We start from the raw sequence: 26,262 nt of genomic DNA on the forward strand, positions 1-26,262 counted from the left end.
CCGCGCAAACGTGATCACGTTTAAAAACGAACAGCAGCCGCTTTTCTAGATATTCCGATCAGGCTTCGCGCATTTACAACGGCACGGAATAGTGTGTTGACAATTAAATGTCAGATACAAACCTATTTTTTTCAAACACATGCAAATTCACCGATGGAAAGGTTGATATCTGCGCACGAAAATTCGCATATGCAGAGTGAGAGTATACCTCGACCGCCTTTATACCGACCATCCTCGATATAATTACGTCCACGATCCATGTCCATTATGCAGGTTATTCGAATAAATCAGCTCTCGGCATGCCAGTCGGTTAGTCATGGAACTACGAGCGTCAGCCTCGAAACAATTTTTCCACGGGAACCGAGAATCCACGGACACGATAAAATAAGGAACTTTACTGTATTTACGATGAGAAGTGACAGAACAAATGTTTCCACATGACGATGGATGGCGTTACTTTGACATAACCACGTTTCAGTTCTTCCTTAATTACCTTTCTCTAACATTAGTCACGAGTATGTAACTACAGACCCCTGTTATGCACCACAGTTGGACGTTATTCGATTAACTTTAATGAATCTTTGTTAAGATAATCATACAGATAAAACGTACTTATTTGAGTAATTATCTTAAGTAGATTTTAGTAAGTATTCGTAGCTAGATAAAACGTGTAATAAAACATTGTCTTTATTAATTAATTGATTATCTCGAATTAAATCCATATAAATCTTTGTTTAGATAATTATGTAGATAAAGCGTATTTATTCGAGTGACTTTCTTAGATATATTAATAAGTATTCGTATGTAGATAAAATTTCAAACAAAACGTTATCTGAGATAACTTATCTCATTATCCAAGTAACTTCTTCTTCGAGTAACCAAGATCGATGAATGAATATTTATAACTAATCCCATACGTATCATGTATGCATACGTATGAAATATTGTACATGGCATTTGCGTGTTGTATGTGACTTTTGCACGGTAGTAGCCATATTTCTGTGTGCTTTTATTGCACATAACGTGATTATTATAAAAAACTGTACAGTTTGCTTAATATTCTCCTATATATGATTTTTTTGTAAATTGTGTGGCATTTTCCAAATTTTTATGTGGGCTTATATACTTGTTTTCATTTGTGGAGCACATGCCTTCTGCGAGGAATCTGCGTTATTTATATTTTTTTGTAATAAATACAAATAACTGTAGTATTTTTCTGTAATAATACTTCTGCTCAAAATATGTATATCAATTTGGCACAGTAAATGATTTTAGAATAGTTGGTGTAAAATGATTATTATATTATATTCTTAAGGAGGGTCTACAGTTACGCTGTAAGTCAATATACATAGAGTTACTATTGTCGCTTGATTCACGTAGTAGTAGATCTGGCATAGTATTTAGAATATTACAATGAATATTACAAGTTCGCAATTTTATATCGAAATAAAAAGAAATTATGTTAAACATTGATTTTTAGTCGTTATTATATCTATTATATTTATATTGTATCATAAAGTAATATAAATCAATTATTTTCAGACAAACTACAGTACTGTTTGTATTTGAACGCCCGTTTTTTAATCTCTAATACTATGCCAATAGCAGAAGACAAAACGCATTATCCTGGTATTCTTTAATTTATTATTGATACTACAAGTAGCCTCGGAGTATTTTGTAAATCAATATATGTTCCTTAGATATTTTTCTATAATGCATAAAATTTTCGATCCAATTTCGGCGTCAATTATTTTGTAGCACGTAATTGAGTGTGTTGAAAGCGCATTTTCCCATAGGAGCTCACGTTAAAAAGTGAACAATTGAAACATTTATTTCTTAACTTTTAGGTACCCTAGCCTTCCCAAAATTTGTGTGGGTGTTTTTGGGATAAAATCTAACCCGTATACAAATTTTTATAATTTTCTTGGCGTTACTTCTATTTGCACTAGAGCCTCCTTAAGTAATCTATTCCGCGGACACCACAAACACGCGGGTACGTAAGAGATAGTTTTCTCATTTATCTAGCAAACAAATATTTACCTGCCAACCATTATTTTTCCAAGAAACGATTATCTAAATATCGAATAAAGTTTCAACCGGAGTCACGAATCGCTCTCCAAATAAAAATGCAACCAACTCTCTCGTAGTACAGAATCCGAACGAAGCGGAACGAGATTCGCTGTTTCCACGGTAGCGTAACAATGACATTCTTCTCGCGCAAAAAACTTTCAAGGGAAAAACAATCGGGCATCCAACGCGCCATTGTCAAACATTTCTCCGAAACGTCGCGTCGCGTTCGTTCAGCACGCGTCCCGAAGCAAGCATCGCCAGCATTATACTTGCCCTTTGAACCTTGGTCGACGAACGCCTTTTTTCCACGCCGCGAACCACCGATAATCACACGTCGTTGAAGGCTGGTTCAAAGCAAACTGCGAGCTTTTCCCATCCCTGTGTACACTCCGGGACCACTTGTTGCTTTAGCCAGTGATTCTCACCTCCTGTTTGCCGACACTCGGTGAATCGTCTTTAGCACGCGACACACGATCACTCTTGCACAGTGCTTTCCGCGATTAACTCTTTGCAGCACGGTGACTGGCTCGGACGACCACCTAGAGAATGTCCTGTCGAGCACAGCGGTTGGCATCGGTGTTCACTTGGACCGATTTCCTTCGCACGTTTACACCAGCCTGAGAGTTAACCGCATTTCCATGCGCTTTCCGCTTCTTTTACCCTTGTCGCGTGCGAGATGTGACAAAGCTACGCAGCTTTCCGATCGTAACGTACATTTGACTACCGTAGTATCGAATTCTTGTGCCGCAAAGAGTTAACGCGCGCATTAAACCGTCAATTGGCACTTCCTCTCGGCCGAGACTGTTCTCGCGGTCGAAAATCGGACGTTCGTGGAACACGTACCGCGAGGGGGGTCCCACTTTCACGAGACACGAAAGCTGCCCGACAGGGGTACACGTACGAAATTCATGTTCACTGATCCGTTTTTCGTTGCCGATTGTCGACGGGGCACGAACGAGACAGGCACTGTTCCGACACGCACTGTCGCGTGTCGACGTCCACGGCGGTTCTCGACGGCAGAAACGTCCGCGAGGGTACCGCGTTACCGAGGGCACAGACCAGTCGTTGTTCGTCGAAGCACACCGTGTGGCAGACACGCGTCGACTGTATGCACGCCGAGGTAGCGCGCATTTTCGTAGGCGTGGAGCGGCGAATTAAAACGGGAAAATTAAGGACGATTGACACTGAACCGCAGCACGTCGGGTCACGGCGGCCATTGCGCGTCCCGAGGCACACGCACGCCGCGCACACGAGTCGGCGCCACCCCACTTCGCGCGCTTTTCCTACACGGTGTCCTGACAATCCAAGCCGCTCCTTTCTCCGTCCGCAAACACCCAGTGGCGCGCCTTATACCTGCGCGGGATTTGTTTCGAATCTCATAAAATTTGAAAAATTAACTCTTCTCTATCGAATTCTGGGATACCCCTGGGAAGACTGGTATTACCGTTACGGTCGTATGCCCGGGTAGGCCAATCAGTAGAGCATTTTTGTGTGACAAAAATAGTGACAGCGAACCGATTGTGCAGTTACATAAAAGGGGATGCGTAGATTAATAGGTATATGTTTTTCACTCCCAACTCTGTTCCGTTTTCTTGTTATTTACGATTTAATGGTAAAAAAATCGTGATTTTTCTCGTTTTCTTTGCTTATAAATTTTTAACTAATGCAGCAATATCAATGCTCCAATGAGATAAAATGTAGGTGATGAAAATATCTATAGAATGAGACCTCGAACGATCGGATAATGAGGAACGGAGAAAAATCTGGAAAATCGGAAAATTCAGCGTTTTTTCACAAATTTCGTATCTCCGCCATTTTTTAAACTGAAGCGCTGGCCTTTTGGGAACAAGTAGTGATTGACATGTTCTTTATGTGTGCAAAAAGCGGGGATTGTCGGATAGGTGGTTTTCTCACAATCGCAATCTGAATTTTTCAGTACGCTTTATTCCATCGGGCCTGTATGCGTTATCGTAAGACCGATCTTTATTTTTAAAAAAGGTTTGAATAGTTGACGTCGTGTACTACAAAACTTATATTCTAGTTTTTCGATAAAATGTGTTGAAGTATGAGAAAAAAGCCCTTGTAAAGTTGACTAAACACGGCCGAACGCTAAATCGCGGTCGAGTGGTGGGGGACACAGCGGCAGCCTAGGAGAAAGGTATATAAGGTAGGTTTACAAGGGCTTTTCTTGAAAAACCAAAGGAAATGTTCATTTTCATAAATTTTTCTTCTATATAAACTAAGAAAATTCATACAAAAAAATTTTAAACAACTTTTTTATCAAGTTAAAGTGAGTTTTTTCACCCAAAGAGCTCGTTCTTTTTTTCAAACTTGCAGTAATTTCACATTTCACTATGTTTGCGGGTATTTCTTAGTTCACGTAGAAGAAAAATGTATGAAAATGAAAATTTCTTTTGGTTTTTTTGTGTCAAATCAAAATTACGACCTGCATCTTTCCCGCCGATAAGAGGTTTCAATTGAGGTGCCCTACAATTTGAATATTTCTTGTTGAAAAAATGTGTACAGACTACTCAAATATGTATGAAAATAAAATAAAAAGATCGATGGAATTAATTGTTTTTTTCCATCCTAAAAAAATTTACGAAAAACGGCTTTTTTTTAGACCTCCTAATGCAGGATACCCCTTAACTCAATAACGCAATCTAGATGGGAGAATATAAATTTAAGAGCGAATAAGTAAACGGAAATAATATATATACATATATTACTATTATTACATTTGTATGCATATGTATAATACATGTATATACATACAGGGTGTTCCAAAACCCCCGTATGGAAACAGACAAATATTTCCAAAATGGAACATTGTGAGAAAAATGGTTTAGAGAAATGTTTTAGGGTTTCAAAAATTCTATTGAACGATCGTGTCCGTTTGACCTTCAAAAGACCGGTCAAAGTCACGTCAAGATCAACATGATTTTTTTAACGGAACACATTATTTTTTACCATGCACTGTGAAAGTTGGCTATGAGACCTTTTCAAAACACTAGTTTCAAATATTTTTTTTATTCGCGATAGATGGCGCTGTAATCGAAAATCGGGAAGTTTCTTGTGTGGCCCGTAAAGGGTCGAACACAAAATAAACACGAATATATGAATATATATAAATATATGAATTAAGCGAGCAACAATAACCAGCTAATTTATAAAGAGTTTACATTGTAGAAGAGAACCTTCTACCATTAGTATATGATCGATTCTGTCAAATATCGGGTAAAGATCCGGTCTCAAAATTTTCGATGTAGATTTTGCATTAAATTTTGATAAAATATGATAAAATAAAAAAAGAGCGCTCATTGAACTTCGTACTTGGTTGAGGTATGCAATGTTCTAGATTTAGAGCCAAATTTGTTCAACTTATTTATTAACGTAAAAAATTAATTAAAAATATCAAAACTTCATTTTCTGTCGGAAATTTTCTGAATTTAGCCAATAAGAAAAATAATGCCCCAACCCGCAATTATCTATCACGTTTAGTTTAGAATGTTAAAAGTTATCATAGAAGTTATATAATTTAGAAGTTATTTATAAACTAAACGTAATAGAGAATTGCGGATTACGGTAAACGCTAGCATTAAAAAGAATGTAATTAAGCCCTCGCTAGATAAAATGTTAACACGTTAGGCATCGTGCAGTAATTTCAATCGTCAAATATCGATGAAGGGTTTGAATTTAAATATAAATCTATTTATCAGAGTTTTCCAAGTCGCTAATTTCGTATTTAAAGTTAAAATTAATATAAATGTGAAATGATGGATTCAATATACCCGACTTATTTTCTAAGGAATGGTTGTATTCAAATATAGATCAATATAAAACAGTTTTTGAAAATTGCATATTTAATATAACCAAGGTTTTCTATAATATATGATTTTATATGAATTTAAATCGGCATACGAAAATATTTTTAAGTGCGTAAATAACAAAATTTCATTCGTTGTTTTTTAACAAATTGTGCAAATATTCTTCGAGAAATTGTATCTTATTGACATTATAAACTATAACAATTGTTGAATATCTATGCGATTATAGTTGTTTGGAATTATGCTTGAATTTTTGAATTCATTTGAGTCACTACTGGAAATCATATTTTACCTTTTTTGTTATTGTATTGGGTTAGTTGTTATATATTATACATTAAATTAAATATACACATAATCTCAAGGTAGTATTTGAAAAAAATAACTTTCAGTAAATTGTCAGTTTATTTGTAATGTTTAAACATTATAGCTAAAAGTGTTGATGAAAATTTTAAACAATGTCCTTTAATGAAATTGTAATTAAAAATAAATTTATTTTGCCAAATATTATGACTTTATATGTATATGGAAATACCCAACTGAATAATAAATATTGACATTCAGAGAAATCGAAATATGAAATTTAAATGAATATTATTTACAAAATGGCATTTATACTTTGACCTTCTTAAACGTGGGAACAGACATTTCTAGAAATTTACTGAGTACTTCTTTAAGTAGTTCCCCTGCGTTTAGAGAAACATTTTAATAGCACCCGTTGAATATTTATAAGCATAAATATTTATATGTAAATAGTCACACTGTGGTCATAGTTTACCCAGGTTATAAATTAAAATTTCGCAATAAGCTGATCGTGCGATTAACCACCGCTGACTAACCTGTGTTAGTCAATAAAAATAATAAAAAGTACTAATATTTTTTGCGAAATGATTTATGTATTTACAGTTCACTCCACTTGTTTCTTCGGCATTGCATTTCAACCATTTCTAATCAAGAATTCAACACGTGATATTTTAAAGTCAATAATCATTCGACGTATCAGTAGTAAACAAGAAAAAATCCACGTATGTTAATCGATTGGCATTAAAAGTAATAATGAATGCAATTAAAAAGGCATTATTTTAATGACACCTAGATACTTTGATGTTAATATACAGATAAACATAAACAATGTGTATCATTAATGTGAAAAAAGTAGTGTTACAAAAGAAAGAAGAAGAAAAAGTTCATATCTTAAATACTTCGCTGAAGGGGCTGAAGGGCTCCGAGGAGGCCATTGAGTTTGGAATCAGTGTTCGTGTATTCTACTGTTGTTACTGTTGAATATTTAGCTAAATAAAACACGCAGGTTTTAAGTCGTCCTTGGTGAAATATATTTAAAAAACAAAACGAGATTGAAATACGTTTTACAAAAAAGGTACGAGTGACGCGATCTACCGAGTAGTTCGATCCGTACGCTGTCGGATTTCTACGAAGACTAAAAATGCATAGAGTCATACCGTTGTTTCACTACACTCTGCGTGACAATAGACGAAGTTTTCGGAGTTCACGTATAAACCCAGTCGTAAAACTTGGCTCCAAACTTAGCTATTTCGGTCACTATTGACCTGTAGGTCGCGAACCAGACAAAATCAAATTTTGAAATTGTAATCTAACGATTTTTGTTCACAGAAATTCTACAGTTACGATATAGCAAATTACAAAAAATGGGAGACAGTAATTCTAGGACACCTGATATATGCCACTGATCCGGTAAGAGCCTACTGCGTTGAAAGCGCAGCGTGCTGTTCTCGCTAGCATGGTGCCCGTTACTTTTGTACCCCGCTCACGTCACAGGAACCGTGGCTCTGTCCATTCCCATAATCAGTTTTGGAACCACAATTCCATCAGGCGGCAGTATCTCCTAGATACCACAAGTGCAATCCAGCCGAACGATGCCAAACTGAATCCATGTCAATCCGTTAACTCGGCTACTCTTTTTCTTTTTATATTAGTTTCGAGGCAATTTTCATGATTTTTTTCCAGCCAAAGTACTCGACACAAGCTTTTGAAATTGTTTACGTTTGTTTATACATATATAAATGCAAGATTCACTACAATTGTCAACTGTCCTGTTCAATTTCTTTACAAGTTACAAATATATTAAGGATGCATTCCAATGTAAATACAAGGTTCTTCAGTAAGGACCAAGAACCAATTAAGATAAAACCAATTTTCTTTCCTTATTTTGAAGTATAACATGACAATTATGTTATATGACATCATTTAAATGTCAATCTCAACTTTGTTTACAGGAACGAATTCGTTAAACCCAATCATCAATCGCTTTGTTCAATATGTTTGATATTTATAAACTCATCAATATCACAATAATGGCTTTACTTCTTGGTCCAACAAAATCTTACAAGGGTGTGAACCAAAGTCTTTTCTCAAAATATTTCAAGTTGTCGTTGTTGAAAGGCCAAATTGTTAAGAACTACGAAGAATCAATCAATTTCAGTCATCCGCAACACTACCTCTTACAGCATCAATGATCTCTTCACTTCTTGGATTTCGATGTCCTATTGGCGGTTCAGTATCGCGAGGAGTGAAATACTACTCGAATTTTGCAACTATTCGACAAATAGCAAGCACAGTATCTATTACAGTGGACGATAATTTTCACGAAATACGCGTTGAGTATTTACAAAAGAACCTTTCATTGACGTATTAGATAATTACCAAACGTTATGGAAGCGTACATCTTACCATACTACATTTTCAGAGTGTGTTGAATATAAATGGCAGCTAGTATTGCTACAGAGTTGCCATTACATTTTAAAAATACATTGTCGCTATTAAAAAACTCCGTACATACATAAAAAAAGGAGCTTCTGTGGAAACTAAAAAAAGAGGAACTATAAGTCATACAATAAGAAATGATTTTATATTTAACGATACACATCTCGAAAGATAAAAAAGATTTATTATGTTATTTTATTATTAGTATTCTGAGAAAATCGTATTGAGCACTGGCTTATTTGAAATATTCAGATATGTAGGAATATTCACGATTACTATGTAAATGCGATTACCGTTGATGTCCGAAAGTCGCTCGAACGAAGAGATCTGTTTTATTCACTCATCCAAGAAGAATTGACGAGATTTCTCCGAAAGCAACGCAGAAGTGAAACACTCCGCGGACACACAAAAATTATTTTCCCTTGCTGCTGCTTTCCTTTGCAGGAACTAGATATTTATCCGTTTCCGGTACATGCACCGCGTTTTCTCATCCAGCAGCGATCCAAATGTAGAGCGAACACTATTCAAATAGAGGATCGATGGTTTATGGAAGAATCCGCGAGTACTTTCAAAAAAGAAACGCTGCTTTCTATTATAATTTGATTGAGATCACTTGAAATACACATTCTTTATTAAATTTAGAAATTGCATGCAAAGAAAATAGTATGTAGTTCGTTTAAATTCTAATGGATCAGATTTGAAAACAAGAAAACATTATCCAAATGATTATTTATGTGAATAATAAATTGCTTTTCAAATAAAAAGGTATTCGCTGGGCACAAATATGTAATTATCTGTCACTTTTATTCGCCATCTATTAAATATTCGAATAAGCGTTCCTCTCGAACCTACTTACGCTCTTTGTCAAATTTCACATAATGATTTCAAACAGTTTTCAATATTTCTCTATGAAAATTCCCTTTACTGACTAAAAATAAGATTCTATACCAAATGTCAAGCCTTTTAAAGAAATTTGCCGATTTATAAAGATTTTATAAACAGTTTTTCTAAATTTTTCGAACTGATTGATTATTTTTTCCCTGAACTATATTCCTATATTCCTTTCGTAACTTTGAAAAACGTGAAAATTTGACTCGATAGTTGGTAACCGTATAATCATTTTACAGGTGTAAAACATCATTTTGCAAATGATGACTCCATGCGCTGAAATGATGCGACAACTGAAGCTATAATTTTCTCGAGAATCCAGGATTGGCACGAAAAGACCACTTAACTCTAAACCAAAATTATTGGAAAAATATTTATACTATACATTGTAAACAATAAGTGACACCCTTCTTGTGAATTACAAATTTATTTACTACTCATCATTTTTTAATTAAACATCTTAAAATATGCAATTTGTATTTAAGGAAATAATATCGTAATTGCGATTCGTAAAAAAGTGAAGTATCGAAGAATAAGGAAATAAAGATTGGTCGTAACGCTGTTTGATTGAAACGAGTCACAGATAAGTACTGTCACGTATGATGACGTGCTTCTGATGATCGAACGGTACTAACAAAATGAGGTTGCACATTAATGGTAGTGTAAAATTTGGACGCTCGCGATAAACGGTTCGTGTAGAATATGTATATTTCGCCACATTTATTCGAACGCGGTGAAAGTTCGATCTACAATGATAACATTGTGGAAGAAAATGTGAGAAAACATCTTCTGTTAATTAAACTTATTTTATGATCACTATTGCAATTGATTATTATAAGATAACACGATAATAGTATTCGTTAGTCAATTTATCATCATTGAAATAAATTAATACTCATAAATGACATTTGCAATCTTGTAATTATAAGTTAGTAATTTATAACCATTCAATCGAATGATACTGTAGCTTTTATTCTTTTTTTCTTCTAGCATTAATCTTATTAGCTTAATATCAATTCATCAATTGATATTAATAAATCAATTCATTTCAATGAATTTGATTGATGATTTCAATTGAATCAATAAATCAATTCATTTATTTATTTAATATTAATTCCTTCCAAGATTAATGATTAAAAGTTTATAATCTGATTATTATATTCTCCTTCAATATTTGTGTTCTTAATTAGTAAAATATAAAGATTTTCATAATTTTTTCATAACCAGGAATAGAATTTTAAGTGTCGTGAATTCACGTCAGCGATTACGAATGTGTTAATATTTCCGTTGAATTCACGAATCATTTGAAATAAACGCTTCGATAGTGAAATATTTGTATAACTTACTGAACTAATAACTAAGTAAATGAATGAATGTGTTACATACAACAGTGTTGTCAGGCAATCGTATGATTTTTATTAACGACGACATCATTTGAATTGATCTCTGCAATCCTTCTGATAATGCTAACAAAAAATGAAATCCGGTATCCGTTACTTAGAACTTAAATCGTGACACCTCTAGCGGCATTGTCAGAGTAAACATCAAGCAAGATTAAGCCTGGAACCAGTAATAACATCAAATAGTCATGTGTGTACTTCTAACAACTGTTTCTATGTTAGAAATTGATCTAGTGAATGTTTACTTCGCATACATTTCTGACCGATTGTAAGATATCATTTACTTATCTCGTTCCTATTTCATTCACAATTAGTTGATTCTTACGAGTATTGTAAGTAAAATACAGCTTTTTAATTTAAAAAGAATACAGTTTTGTTGACAAAAGTAAGGGTAACCTTGATAACATTCAAAAAATTATGTTATAGAATCCAAGTTCTTACGTAAACCACACACTGTAATAAATAGTAATTAAACTTTAGGGTAAAATAACCCTATACGAGTGGATAGGAAAAGTTTCAAATTTCATTTTACACACGATTCTTTTGTGAATACAGTTATATAATATGTTTCACAAGCGCGAAACAATTATAGTTTTCATTATATGACTGAATTAATAATTGGTGCTAATAGTGTGCAATAAAAATAATTCTACTTTTACATAGTTTAGATTAGTTATGTATGTATACTAATAGTACTTATTATCAAATCACAGGTAAGCAAAATCATTAAGTTCACATTTTTGTACTACTATAATTAAAATAAATATAATTATTGAAGAAAACCATTCTATATACAAACGTAGCTCAATATTTTCTTCTATATTAAAAGGCGTTAAACATAATCAACTGTATCCTACAGAAATTTCGTCGGAAAACTTTTAATTTAAAAATCGTCACTAAAATTTACAATTTTGTACAAACGGAATGTGTTGAAATGATAATACCACTTAACCTTGTACATTTGCAAACAATTAAATATAACTATAATATTTGTAGATCTCAAAAACAGCTCAAATTTAAATATCGAAGCGTTTAAAATACATAGATGCCTGTTTTTGAGATTGAAAAGTATCGGTTTCTATTTCTTCCACGTACAAGCTTTTAATTAATAAATTGTTTTCGTTTTTTATTTTGTTTCTGTATTTAATTTCTTCTATTTCCTTTTGCGTTATTAGCCATGGTTATTTAGACTAACATATCGCGGGTTTTACATGAAAAGTACGTGCTTGATTAGAAAATGCGCACAGTTACGAGGCATTAATATTCCGGTCGTCGATTTTGTACCGTATGACCAACGATTAAAATTATTTTCAGCGAGTGCAATACGGGACCGTGACCCGAATCATTGGAAATGGTAACATAATATTTCACACCTATGATGACAATCATTGCAAAAATCGTTTCTCTTTTTACTCAAGTATTTCGCCTAATTCTAAAAGTTTTCTTGGTATGGTCGCATTCCGAGCAAAATAGCGTTTAATTACTCGTAATAATTATCGTTTACAAAGTCTATTGAATTAAAGTCACGACCAGTGGAAGTCTAACGAACACGCTAATTGTGCCATGACGAACGTAAACCATTTCTATAAACAGTTGACCTATTAACATAGCTCTGTGCCTGAATTAAAATCTCAAATTCCAATTTAAAACTACATTTGTGACGATATGAGTCGTAGAAAATAATCGAATGTTATTTAGAATAATTATATTTAACATTTTGCATATAAAATTTGACATTTGGCATTTGAAATCGAACGCCATATTGATATTTCGTAAATAATATTACACAGAAAATTCGAACTACCAAGGAACATGAATTCAAAATTATAGTTTCGAACTAGCTCCCAAAGTTCCTTTGTTAAACCTTGAACTGCTTTGCATATGTAACTGCCAATCACCCTTGAGTTATCTTTCATATGCAAACCTAGATGTTGGTTGCTGACATAAATATAGAAAGTGATACGTATCACGCGTATTTGCTTTAGAAGATTTGCGACAAGCGTGATGCTTCTTTATCGTATTGCCCTTATTTAAATCGCGGAAAAAAGTAACAAAATGATACGAGATATTATAGAATATAGTACTTGGCCTATATTTTCGGTAATAACAAATATAATTACATTTTGGTCACACTTTACAAATGTTGACAGTGCAAGTATAACCTGTACCTTCGGTATTGGAGTCCGGTAAAAAATTCATAGCCTCCAAACCTCGTAGCAAATTCTTATATTGCATTACGTATTTAATCATTTTTTTTTTAAATATTCCTTTTTAATCGTTTCTTTCAAGAATGGTTTTTACGAATTATTTCTTTTCCACGTACTTTTACTGGAAAATTGTTTCGAACAAAGAAAATTGTAAATACAGATGGATGTGAAGGAAATATTTTGGAAACGAAGGTGAGCAGAATTCATTCTTCGGAAAAAAATAATCCGTGTTCCAGCACACGAACATTAAAGCACTTTATTTTTCCCAAATTGGCTTACAATTAATTAGGTCATCTGAAGCATCAGAGCTATTGACGCAGATATGTGGTGGTATAACTAGATACTCAAACGATTAAGAACAAGTTCCAACGGATTAGTGATGCTCGCATAGTGGAACGTTAAAAGATACGATCGAATTTTCATATGTATAAATGTGTTATGCATATATAAAGTAGGTTATGTCGGCGATAACCGATAATTTTTTATTCAGAAATAGATACTGAATTCAAAATAGGTTATTTGATAGACCAGATAGAATTATTTACATAGACAGTTATTTTCTAGTAGATATCTTTCTGTCTAGACCTACTTTTAAGAATAAGCTTTTTCGATCCTGATGCTTTAAGACTCTCTAAGAAAATACAATTGTATTTATAATGTCAATCATTTGTATATTTTAAATATCGTTTATTAATCGTAAAAACAAGGAAAATTCAGAAATAGTACAATGAAAATTTATTAGAATTGGTAATACATGACGAATGAAAGCGATAGGTAATTGCATCGACAAATATATTTTTATTTGAGTAGCAATTTAGCTTTCCTTCAACAATCATATGAATAACTCTTTAGGATGCATAATAATTGCATTAGATGCATCAGAATCTTAACTAACTATATACTACCTATTTACAGAAAAATAATAACAGAACTTCTGTAGTCTCAATTCATTTTTCGTTTAAACTGAAGCTGTTTAAACTTTAAATGAAACGTACTCTCATTTATCAAGTATAAGAATAAATTTCGCCCATATCTTACTATATTGCTCACTGTCGTCTCATTGATCATTGTAATATTTAATGAGTCGTGAATCATAGTGGTGTAACTTACATACAAAATTTAGTTATAGCATAACTTCAGATATATGGTTTTCCGTTGAACTATGAATCCATGGCGTAGCTCAATCTCCTTTGTTTACTTACACCTTGCACCACTATGCTTCTCAGACCGCCATTTTATGCAAAATACGTCATTATCCTATCTCAGACATGTGTGGTATCGCATCGAAATTTTTTCGGAGCTCCCTTAAGAATCAGCTTGGAACAAATATAAACGTAGCCGGTTGCTAAATGTTTGCTGTCTTCACCGTGTTTATGCAGCTATCGTAGGGGAACTGAGGGTAGCCCCGGCCATTTTACTCTTTTTGATATTTCGCGTATAACAAGGTACATGAAGAGAAAAACAATAACTCCAAGGTAATTCAGAAACATTTATTTACGTAATAAAGAACAAACAGAAACTAAAACATTTTTAAACTTAATATAAAACTATAAAAAGAGCCTTATTTTTTTACCTCTCCTAAAAAAGTGGCGGATACCCGCTTACACCCTCATAAAATTTCAAATTCAAATCGTTTTTTCGAAATACAATGATCATAATTTTAATATTTGTGTGATGGGTTTATATCTATACGCGAGCCTAGCCTTTACAAATACACCACTGAATCCAATCCTCGTCAATAATTTCGCCACAAACAACACACTACACAACACACTTCCAGATTCAGGTGATAGAAACTGTTTTCTTCGCGCGCGTTTTCACGTTTTTTTTATTGTCTATAGTAACGTCTTAGGACCTTTGCACTTTTCTATTAAATTCTTCGTGTATGACAGCGAATATCAAAATCTCACATTTCTGAGTTCTTCGACGTGCAACCAACCGTCTTTTTGAAACATTTGAGACAGGCGTCACGATTTAACGCATGTCGTTGAATACGATAAAAGAGAATCATGTGCGTGCATGCATTGTTAGCGAGTCGTTGTACTCGGTGCCACGTGTCTTTTGTTTGGATTTAGAAGAAGTATATGTAATGTCATGCGAATAAGATTTGTTAAAGCCTAATACCATAAATGGTTCACGCGACACGGAACGTGTTGGACTGTTAATCACAATTGTTATCAGAAATCAACGATACTGTTTTCTTACATTGTTTACGTATTTTCAAAGAATATGAATTGAACTGCGGTCAAAAAAGTTGAAAATTGAATTTTTTAGATGTGCTTAAAGAGAATGTATCAATTTTTACCATTCTTGGTAAAACCGTTTTGCAATCAAAAACATACTTGAAATTGAATTGAACAAATTATCGAATGCTATTTAAAACATACCTGAAACATTGTCACAGTTAAAGATAAATTAAGTAAATTTTTCTCTGTAAAAAAAATCACGAAGAATACTTAATATTTGGCCTTCTAACATGATTTCCCTCCTTCAAGGATCTTTCTGGTGTAACGACCGAAAACTGAAGCATACTTTAGGAATTTCTTTCGAGATCTATAAAATAAAGAACGATCTCAATGTTTTTATAACTAATAATGCTATTCAAAAAGAGGTTATGTTTGGCTTTCTAATGCGGTTTCACCCTTTGAAGATCAAACGATAGTCAAACGTATTCTACCAACGAAAAAAGAACGTTTTCGTGAACGTCCTCTGACAGGATAATAGTGGACAGTGGGCAAAAGTTATAGAATCGTGTTTATCGGTCAGATTGTAGATACTCGCGCGTCTTTCCTAAGAACTGGGACTGAGTGTGATTCCAGCGGGTCGGTTTACGATAAGCAGTGCAAATTTGTCGTGGTATTACAAACGCGGTGAAAAATTGTCGCGCTAAAATATTAGCCTAGAGTGCGACGTCCCTGCTATCTCCTAGCGCGGCGCAAAAATACCTTATGCCATTGGAACAGGGATCGGCGCCCTGGTTATTTACCGAAGGGGAAGTAACACGAATATAAAGGGACGCACGGATCGCATTGGACGACTGTTTCCTTAGAGTGTCTCGGGATGAAGTCGCGAATATTCTGCTTTATCGCCATTTTCGTTGGCACGCTCGCGTTCTACGTGCTTGCTATCCCAGTATCGTCGGTGGAACCAACGACGTCAACGACACAGGAGAACATCGATTGCACTAATCCGAACTTCAAGACGTACATATATTGCCTCAAGAGACTGAAGAGACACCATCATCACAATGACGATCCGAATCATGGAGAATATGGTAATAAAATATGGCTGTGGCTAAAGTAATACATTTACGTACCTCCTCGATCGAGTGTCATCCGAGTGGTCGAATCATTTTATGGGGTACGCCAGATTTGGAGGCACAGCGTATTCATAGGTTTTCAAACACTTGTCAAAGTAATAGTACCGCAATAATCCGTTTTTATTATTATTATTATTACTATTAGTCTTTGAAACCCCAAAGTAGGTTTATTCTAAAGTTGCCGGAAAGACCGAATATTCAAGCGGCTTCCAAGCCGAGTCAAACCGGGACCCGATTTCCGAACCGAGTCGAGTACTTGAAAAAACCGAGTAGCTTGAAAGATTCAAGCTACCCGAAAGAAACCAAGTAACTTGAATTTTTCAAGCTACCCGAATAAAATCGAGCGGTCCGGAAAAACTAAGCGGCCCGAAAGAACCGAGCAACTCGAATGGTTTCAAGCTTTTCCGAGTAGACATGTTAGTCCGCCGCCGGGCAACAATGGTATCATAAAAGGGACGTAGCAAACTAGACCCAAAGAAGGCCGACCATCATTTTCCGTATTTCTTATCGGATCTTAACGGATGTATTACCAATCGATTCCTTATGTTCTCCCGATGAAAACGGTACCAGACACGATACAATTCGGATTATTTAGAAGGAAATTATACGGAAAAAGCGATTTGCACGCTTTTTGCCTATCTTCGTTAAAAATAGTCCGATTTACATAGTGTTTAGAAGCGTGGTTTCATCAGGAAAACGCAAGGAATCCATCGGCGTTACTCCCGTAATAATACGATGCATATGAAGTGAAATCGGGTGATTACTGAAAGCCATAAACCAAGGGTTGAACCATCCAAAGCGCACGTGTGCCGACTTTAACCCACGACGGACCTGAAAGGGCCCGAGCATTAATGTGTGAAATGTTTGTCATGATATGTTCACTTTTTGTTGTGTTTTATAAAAGTTAAAGAAACAAATTGCCCTACTGAATTCCTGATGTTATACTGATGAAAATGCTACCAAACACGATATAATATCGATTAATTTAAGATTTTTCTGCTGTGTAACAGCATGATATGTAGAATTTACATTATACGAATAATTAAAATGATTTGATTGATGTTTTCGGATACTATAACAGCCCTAGTTTATTCCAGCTTATATTAATCACGTGCAATATTTTAGGAATTACATTAGAATTACATCAGATCAGAGGTTCCCAAACTTTTTAGACCCGCGACTCCCTTAGTATACAGATTATTTTCGGCGGCTCCTTTAATACCAATCGATATGAGACTAATCTGAAATATGTTAAACAGACTATATTTTGTGGCGCAAGCTAACTAAATATAAGTGTTACTATTTCATAAGACTTAATTTCTTTATTGTTAAACTTTACCAATATTTAATTTTCTTTCTCTTACATTTAAAAAAAAAAAAACGTCAAACAAGAGAAGCTTTCGTACCTGAAAATTCTGATTGAAGTGAAACTTTGTACGAATGTAAAACATATTGAAGTATGCAAAGAACGAAGGTCGAAGGATTGTTTATCTTATTGTATTATTACAAATACGATTAAACTCAATCCTAGGTCAATTAACTCAACTTAAGACGAAAAATCATTTCTTTTAGACGAAATATGCAAGACGTCGTGTATGAAGAAATGCGAGTACGAACGTTCGATAAGTGACTGTCAGGATTATTGTAGTTACTGTCTACGAAGAACGAAGCACAAGCAACAGGTGATCACTGAAACCGAGTACGAAACCGAAAGTGCAAAACCAAGCATTTGTAAGAATAACACTGACTGCGAAGTACATCCAAAGGATAGTAAACCTTTCAATGTCACGATTATAGTGGATGTTAATACCAGTTCGGCCAATGGATCATCAAGTGGTAAATAGTCACTGTTTTCAGGTGTTAACTAGTTAGCTGTCGTGAATTTTTTGAAAAGTGTAGAGGAAAGTGATTTAAGTCGAATCCCCAATTTTCCTTATATTATGTTTCTTAACATTGACGATAAAATTAAACTTTTAGTTGCAAAAGAGTCTTTGGTCAGTTATGTAACAGCTTACCTTGGCAGAATTCATGCAAAAAATGACAGTGAAAAATATTTTCGAATTTACACAGAAGTGTCAAAAATGATTTTAAAATATTTATTCCATTCGCTATTTGTTAATTAGAAACTGCTTAACAAAATAAGTTAAGAATCTGACATAACTGGAGGGGCCTGACTTTGGTCACTTTTTTCTATACTTAATATGTATAGCAAAAAGTAAACGATGCCGAGTACACTCGCCAAGTACAGAGTATACGTGGCTGTTATTACATAGAATTAAAATGTGTAATAACTTTATTGTAATATCTATTGGACAATGGCACGAAACATGTGCTCGGTAAGACGGCTCGAGCAAGACTCTCCATATTTTGATGAACGTCCTCGTACGGACACATCCACACCCAGAACGCGCACACACACAGAAGCGCACAGACCATACTCATCCTTACAAGTGCAATGAAATGACTGTTTTATTTTTGTATCTTGTTGCTGACAAGGCTTTTGACTCATCCGAGGCAACGAATGGGTAAAAAAGAGATCTTTTTGGCACGAGATTCGCGACAAAAACCGAACGCGTACATATTTTTTTTCCTTTACTTTGCGAACACATTATTATTTCATCATTTCTTTTCTATCCGAAACAAAGAAAGTAAATTGAAAAGAAAAAACAAAGTAAATTGTATTTCTTTTCTTCCCCATTTATAGTCAAGGTCACGTGACACGTAATTTTTTTATGTATGCTACCATTCCAAGTGCCACTAACTAATACACCTATCAGTAATTGTAACATCTCCCCTATGATGCGAGTAAAGCGTCGAATATTATTGACTTAATTGTATTGTTCATTTCGATGTTTCAGTATCTCCACCGGTAGTCTTCCTTCCGTTCCCTCCATATGCTCCGTTTCCTCCGTATCCTACCTATTGTCCTCCAAATCCTTGGAATCCTTCACATCCTTGGTGTCCTCCAAGGCATCACTGTAATCAGCAATCGTGTTGCTCTCATGAATCCTCGCAAACACATTGGCAGTCCTGCACTCCAGTAAGTTTGTTTACATTTAATTTAATATCGCGTTCTATGTAGATAGAACAGTGAATCCTGTTTAACACGTTGACTGCGAAGGACGCACGGTGTACGTTCTGTAATTCTCGCCACAGCGGCGGCGGACGCACAGTGTGCGTTTCATCCTTTCTTCCTTTTAGAACGCTCCCCGCCCTTGAATTTTCGATGTTTCGACTTGAAACTTGTTATATGGGTTCATCATTAGTCCGTCTGTTTACCTTCTCGGCCGTTTCAGTCTTGGAAAAGAAAATGTGTGTTTTCCGCCGTCTCGCTTCTCATCCTCTATTGTTGCTACCCACCGTTCTTTCCGTGCTCCACGTGGTAACAACCACGAATTAAGAGGCCCCGACTCGGGTACGGATCATGCCTCACGTGTAAGGCTCACACGTTGACGGGACTGACCGATGTCGCCTTCGAGTTTGAAGCTTGTTCAAATAGTACCAAGAAGTGGTGTGGTTGCCCACATCTCTAACACAGAGAATCTTCGATCGTTTTAGACAGGATTCACTGAATTGCAATGGTGGCTAAATTGCATCTCTTTTATTACTTTTAACTCTTCTTTAATTGAATCTTTTTTGACTATTACTGCTTTCTTTCTGCAGTCTTCAAATACTATATTAAAGGGCGGAAAGCTACGTAGGACGGCCCAAGAAAAACGCATGTTTTCGAGTTTTTTGTTTTTTTGATAAACGAACATTTTTCTAATAATAAGTTTAACCTTATTCGTAAGAACGTTTTTCATTGCGTGTGTCTCGATTTATGTATTTAAAAAATAACTTACATTATCGAACTTATGTCAATGTTATTATTTACATGAGTATTCCGCGGTGACCACTCTATCTCAGAGCTGAGTTATCAGAAATGTAAAGAAACAAGCATTTTTGAATAATATACTACATTGTCTAAGTACTAGTTTCATTAAATCCATACAGAAGAATTTCCATTTATAAAAAGAATACAATTATCGAATGCACACGCACCATTGTATTTACAAAAAGAAAAAAATGAACTCCTTTAAATATAGTATACTCTTTGAATCACTTTTGAATCTTATTTCTTTGACATTTTTTTCAACAGCGCTAGAAGAGTTACGACTTATAATACTTACTTGATCCACTCTGCATATCGTAACAAAATTTAGCCCTCACTGTAACAATGTGTATAAACATTTTTTCATGAACTATTTGAACGTGTGTAAGTTAACGAGATTGCACTCTGAAGAGTCACATTTATTTTAATAAAATGTTATATAATAATTTACTTAACATTTTATACACATACTTTTTTATTAATCTTGGACGTGTATATAATAATATATTTTCAATATTTTAGTCCTCATACATAAAATTAATTAACTACTTTCTCAGAGAAGTATTGCCATCGGGTCAAAGTTTAACTCCTACCTACATGTATTTTGAATTTCATGATTTCTTGAGGCGCCATAAATTTCAAAATTTCAGAAACAAAGTACAAAATTCTTTGTATACCGACGCCCATACGTATTTACAGTACATTTACTACAAACTGTTTGGTATTTTGTTTGTTTAAATGCTTTAAAGGGGGAAAAGTGCACGTTCGTCGTCTCAGCGGACGGCGAGCAGAAAAATTAGTGGCGCCACCGTGCCGCGATAGCATCTCTTTGTGGTGTCAATTATTTGCGTATTTGCCGTGCCTTGAAATGATTGTGGTGCTCCAGATCTGGTTTTCTGATCTGATCTGATTTTCATTAATTATACGTTTCATATTTATCCTAGTGCCCCCAACCTCAACCTCATCCGATTGGATACGATTGCTCGGTATGTAACTATCCGCAGACATACTACCTGTGTACCATACCTTGTTTACAAATGCAAAGGCCTGTCCACAAGCCTTGTGTAAGTCCAGACTGCGTGGGAGGTAAGTCTGAGGCAGGTATAAATGCAATTTGTAACACTAACATCTTGACGTAGCGAGAAAAAATCGCATAAATCTTATTACAAAATCGCCAATAAACCTTTTTGTAACGTTGTTTGGAAAACAGTTACAAAATTACAATAGAATTTGTGTTTACAACGATAAAAGGTAGATGATGATACATATGGATAGTGAATGCAAAAAGTTTCCGGCCATATTTTAATCTTATTATATTGGTCAGATAAAATTTCTTTGCCAAAAAGGGTTTGCGTATATACAATCTCTTTGTCCTACAGCTAATACCTAACGTAAACATGATTGATTGCAGTTGCTACATTCGTTGTCAATATTGTTCGTTTGTTTCATCTAATAAAATGCATGATTTGCTTTACGAATATTGACGATACTTTATCTTAGAATGTGTACTGTTGGCATATATCTTACAAGGGTCTCGGTCTATATTTCTGCGACTCTGATCTTCTTCCTTTTTGCAATCTGATAGATTACAGATGTCTGTTCGTGAGATGTTAGATTTAATGACTTGATAATTATAAATATACGGAGTGGTTCCACACTCGAAGCTGTAACTCTAGCAATTCTAAAGATTACTTTCCTCAAATTTGACACAATTCCCTAAATCTCTCGAGAAATTGACCAAGAAATCAATTTCTAAATAAATTTTTCTGTGTTAAAGTGTCAGTAGTAATAGTATAGCATTGTTCAGTATTCAAAGTTGTTCCTCTAACAATATTAGAGATTTCTTTTCTTAAATGTGACTCATTTGATACACTATTACTCTTAGTACTTCGAGAAATTGATCAAGAAATCGATTTGTAAACAAATTTTTCTGCGTTAAACAGTCAGTAGCCTTCAGTTACACCTTTAGCACTGTTCAATATCCAAGGTTGTTGCTCTAGCAATATTAGAGATTTCTTTTCTCAAATTTGACTTATTTGATACATTATTACTCTTAGTACTTTCAGAAATTTATCAAGAAATCGGTTTGTAAACAAATTTTACTGTCTTAAAGTCTGAGTAGCCGTCAATCAAGTGCTTGCTATTATTCCACGCTCAAAACTCTATTTTTAACAGCTATAGATACTTCTTTCCCCAAATTTAACACATCATTCCCTAAATCTTTCCAGAAATTTACCAAGAAATTTACAGTCTGTACTCCCTTTTTTGTCTCGTTATTAAATATATTATAATGTTTTTAATGATACATTAATTCTGACGATTACTTCTATTTACAGGCACGGCCCTCTATTGACCATTCCGTAGACCAAGTACATATCTAAAGTTAAATGGTTGCGAAATATTCTTTGGTATAATCAACATTGTTATCATAACTATCGAACGAGAAAAACATGGTAAATGAATATTCATAAAAGGTGTCTCGAAGAAGTCTGTATGTGAGAATCATTACATTATTTAGTATTAAAGTGATGCGTATTAATTCTCTTATTTACTCATATATTTACGTAATGATATCGCACTATAACTGCAGTAAATAATCACGCTAATCAAATAATCATTTTATCAAATATTAATAAGTAATCAAATCTTTGTGTACAGAATGTTGTAACTCATACGTATTCTCATATCATCATAGAAATCGTTATCAAAAATGGAGGAAACATTTTCTGAATAATGTTCAAATTACAAAAGTACCAGTTCATTCATAAATTTAGGAAAACGATGAGCCTACTTTGTTTAAAAATACGATTTTTTAAATTAAAATTGGGATATCAATTTTAAAACGTTCATAAAATAAAAGTTAAGCTGGTACAATACAATAATAATAACAATACGTCCTTATATTGTAATCTGTACTGCTGGAGACTAAAAAGATCTGGAGACTAAAATGATTTTCTGTGATAATATAAAAAATGCCAAAGCAGCGATAATAATGCTACCGATGTAATCGTTTATATTAATTGATCACATAAATGACATTACTTGTTGTATTCGATTGATTACGTGCGTTACGAAAGTGTGAAAATTCTGATCAATAAGAACGCCGCGCTTTTCAGATCAGATCTCTTCAGTACGCAACAGTACACGAATGTTTTTGATATATTTATGAATAGACTACGGATTTAATGTATTTTTGACATTCACTAGCGTAGACAATATATGTATAATATGCAAAAATTAAAAAAAAAAGTATGAATTACCTACAGCACTGCGCCTGTGTGATGCAATCTGCATAACGCTGAAGCCTCTTAATTGCATACCTAATGGCGTTGTATTTAACAGTAGAAATACTAAACTGGCAACAGTTTTCAGTTCTAATTGATCCAGGATAATTAAGTTTACAAGTAATTTTTTAATAATAATATATGATATAGAATACATAACAGATATTCTTACATCATTCATTGGTATGTCTAATTGTTGCTTTATTCTTCGTGTTCAGCACTACTTAAGCATTTTTAACACGCGAACCTTTCTTATAATGTGAAATTATTAACAATCACCATTTTTTTTTCGAAGTCTATAGATACGGGCAAATTAATGTAATCATAACCATTCTCACTATGTAAAGAATTTTCTGAAAGAAATTTGAAGATTTTGTTTTTTAATCAAACACAAATGACATTAAATGTACATGACATTATTTAAGTGTCTAGCATAACTACGCTGACAGTAATTAGTTATTAAATAACAAAATCCTAAAACCCCTTTTGGAAAAGGCTTTACAAGTACATGAACATGTTATTGTGATGGTCAAATTATCATATTTATTTTAAGATGTTCTACTCTACATTATAATTTTGTATTTTGGAGTGTATATTACTTTAAATAACAATGCTTATATCCACTACTAGCGCATTTTACTTTTTTTTTTATTTAAGTGCGAAGTCGAATACATTAACCATACCACACTGTACCTAGATATTTAATTTCATTCTTGAAAATCACGAGTTGGTGTCAGATAAATATATTAATCACTCCATATGTTTCTGCTGCCGAGAGTGTTTGTATTTAATAAATAAATATAAGGATTTCATAACGACTGTAGAAGAACTTTGCCAGAATGGTGAAAGATTACAATTCTTTCATAACACTTAAAGGTATCTTTCACATATGTATAATATTTTTGCATAGTAAAACAATAAGTGGCATGAACTTGTGGGATGATCTCACGACTGAAAAGTGCAGTTATTCAAAACGTTTCGTGAAGAGATATCCTAAAGGGGGTTTAGAAATTTATTTTTTAATCAATCACAAATGGTATGGAATACATGTGATTTTTTAATTTTAAATAAATATTCACATGATTAAAATGAAACATGAAAAATGATGTTATTTAAGTTGTCCACCACGACTAAGCTAACAGATGTTCTTTGTCATTAAAAAATCCTAAAGCACCTATTCAATCTATTACAATGCATTCTAATATGTTTATAGTTTGTTAATATAACGTTTTCTTTTGAAATTGAGTAGACAACATTATTACTATTTGTTGTTCACTGGCGTTGTTTAATGTGTGGTTCCTTCAAGCCATAACAGGTTGTTCTCTCAAATCACCCTCATATGCTTTAATTTATGACTCATACACGTGGTGACCTTTGATGGAAGCAATATTACACACATACCCGCTTTAAAGTTCCATCCACGTAGTGACGGCAGCAGTATTAATGGATCTTCTATGGCCCTCTGTTGTAAACCCTCGATACAATAATTAGATTCCCACGAGTTGTCGATAAACACATACGAATTCTTCAGAATCATTTCACGCGGTGATTTATTGATAATATTCTTCCAATTTAAAATTCGAGATCATTCAAATTGGAAATGGGGTAAATGAAAGAATAAAATACTAACTTTATCAAACAAAAATTTCGATTTTATTTCTAAAATATCATGAGTAAGCTGTGATCTTTTCTCTGCGAGGAGTTGGTCAAGACTAATAGACAAACGTTATAAGCAAAAAGTAGAAAGAATTTCTAGCTGTATGCATTGAAATTTCCACACATTTGTTTAAGCTCTAGGAAATAGGAGGCTATATGAAGGGTCTTCAATGGCAAGGTTATATCCTAAACTTTCTCTTTTCTTATTCAGCAGTAACAGATATATGTACATATACATTGTTCATAAATTCTCAGTACATTTATTTTTGCAGCACGATAAAAGGTTATATTATAGTAAATATTCCAAGAATGCAAAATCACGTTTATGAAAATTAATCCTTTCCAAATTAATTCATTTTTTTTAGCGAAGAAGGCCCAAATTAGAATTTAAACTAATCCCACTGTTATTATGTGATCATTGAAATTAAAATTCTTTACATATGATATTATCTTAACCCTTACCCTTTGAGTGCCAGGGGAAGGTTTCACACATATCCGAAAAATGCCAGACAATTTTAAGCAAAAATGCATGATTGTAAACAAAAATGTATATTTCGGTCAATTTTATTTTAAGGTTCATGAAATTTGTAAACAATACTAAGAACATGTTAGACTTTGCTTTATTACCAAAAAAATAAAAAGATAAAACGTTATAGGTTTATACAAAAAATAAATTTGTATAAGGAAAATATTTTCACAAAAACTTGAACTTGAATTTCAAGCAGACTAAAGAAGACACCTGCTTATCAGTCGTTATATTATATATTATACGCATAACAGTATGTGAAATAAAATTGAAGTGTACAAACAAATCTATGTGCAATAAATATTGACGTTATTTTCGCAAAGCAAAATTGATTTTTGAATGCGTTATAACACTTACAGCTTCGATCAGTGACATATCGTTTTTGAGCCTTTTTGCAAGTGTATGAAGGAACGACATATTGCTCCTTGGTACTCAAAAGGTTAATAATATTATCATAAACGAAAACATATCAATA

The 26,262-nt window shown here is 33.9% G+C and overlaps 1 protein-coding gene across 1 annotated transcript; it reads left to right on the forward strand.

The window, feature by feature from the left end:
* Positions 1 to 16,168: 16,168 nt before the first annotated feature.
* LOC128887709 (uncharacterized) lies at positions 16,169 to 19,373 on the forward strand (the record flags this gene model as incomplete). The annotated part of the gene is made up of 3 exons (XM_054143909.1): positions 16,169 to 16,405; positions 18,023 to 18,286; positions 19,309 to 19,373. Coding segments are annotated over exons 1-3 (543 nt in total), but the record flags the coding sequence as incomplete, so codon positions are not given.
* Positions 19,374 to 26,262: the final 6,889 nt, after the last annotated feature.

Source organism: Hylaeus anthracinus, unplaced genomic scaffold (assembly GCF_026225885.1).
Source record: "Hylaeus anthracinus isolate JK02 unplaced genomic scaffold, UHH_iyHylAnth1.0_haploid 11989, whole genome shotgun sequence".
NCBI classification, from domain to species: Eukaryota; Metazoa; Arthropoda; class Insecta; order Hymenoptera; family Colletidae; genus Hylaeus; species Hylaeus anthracinus.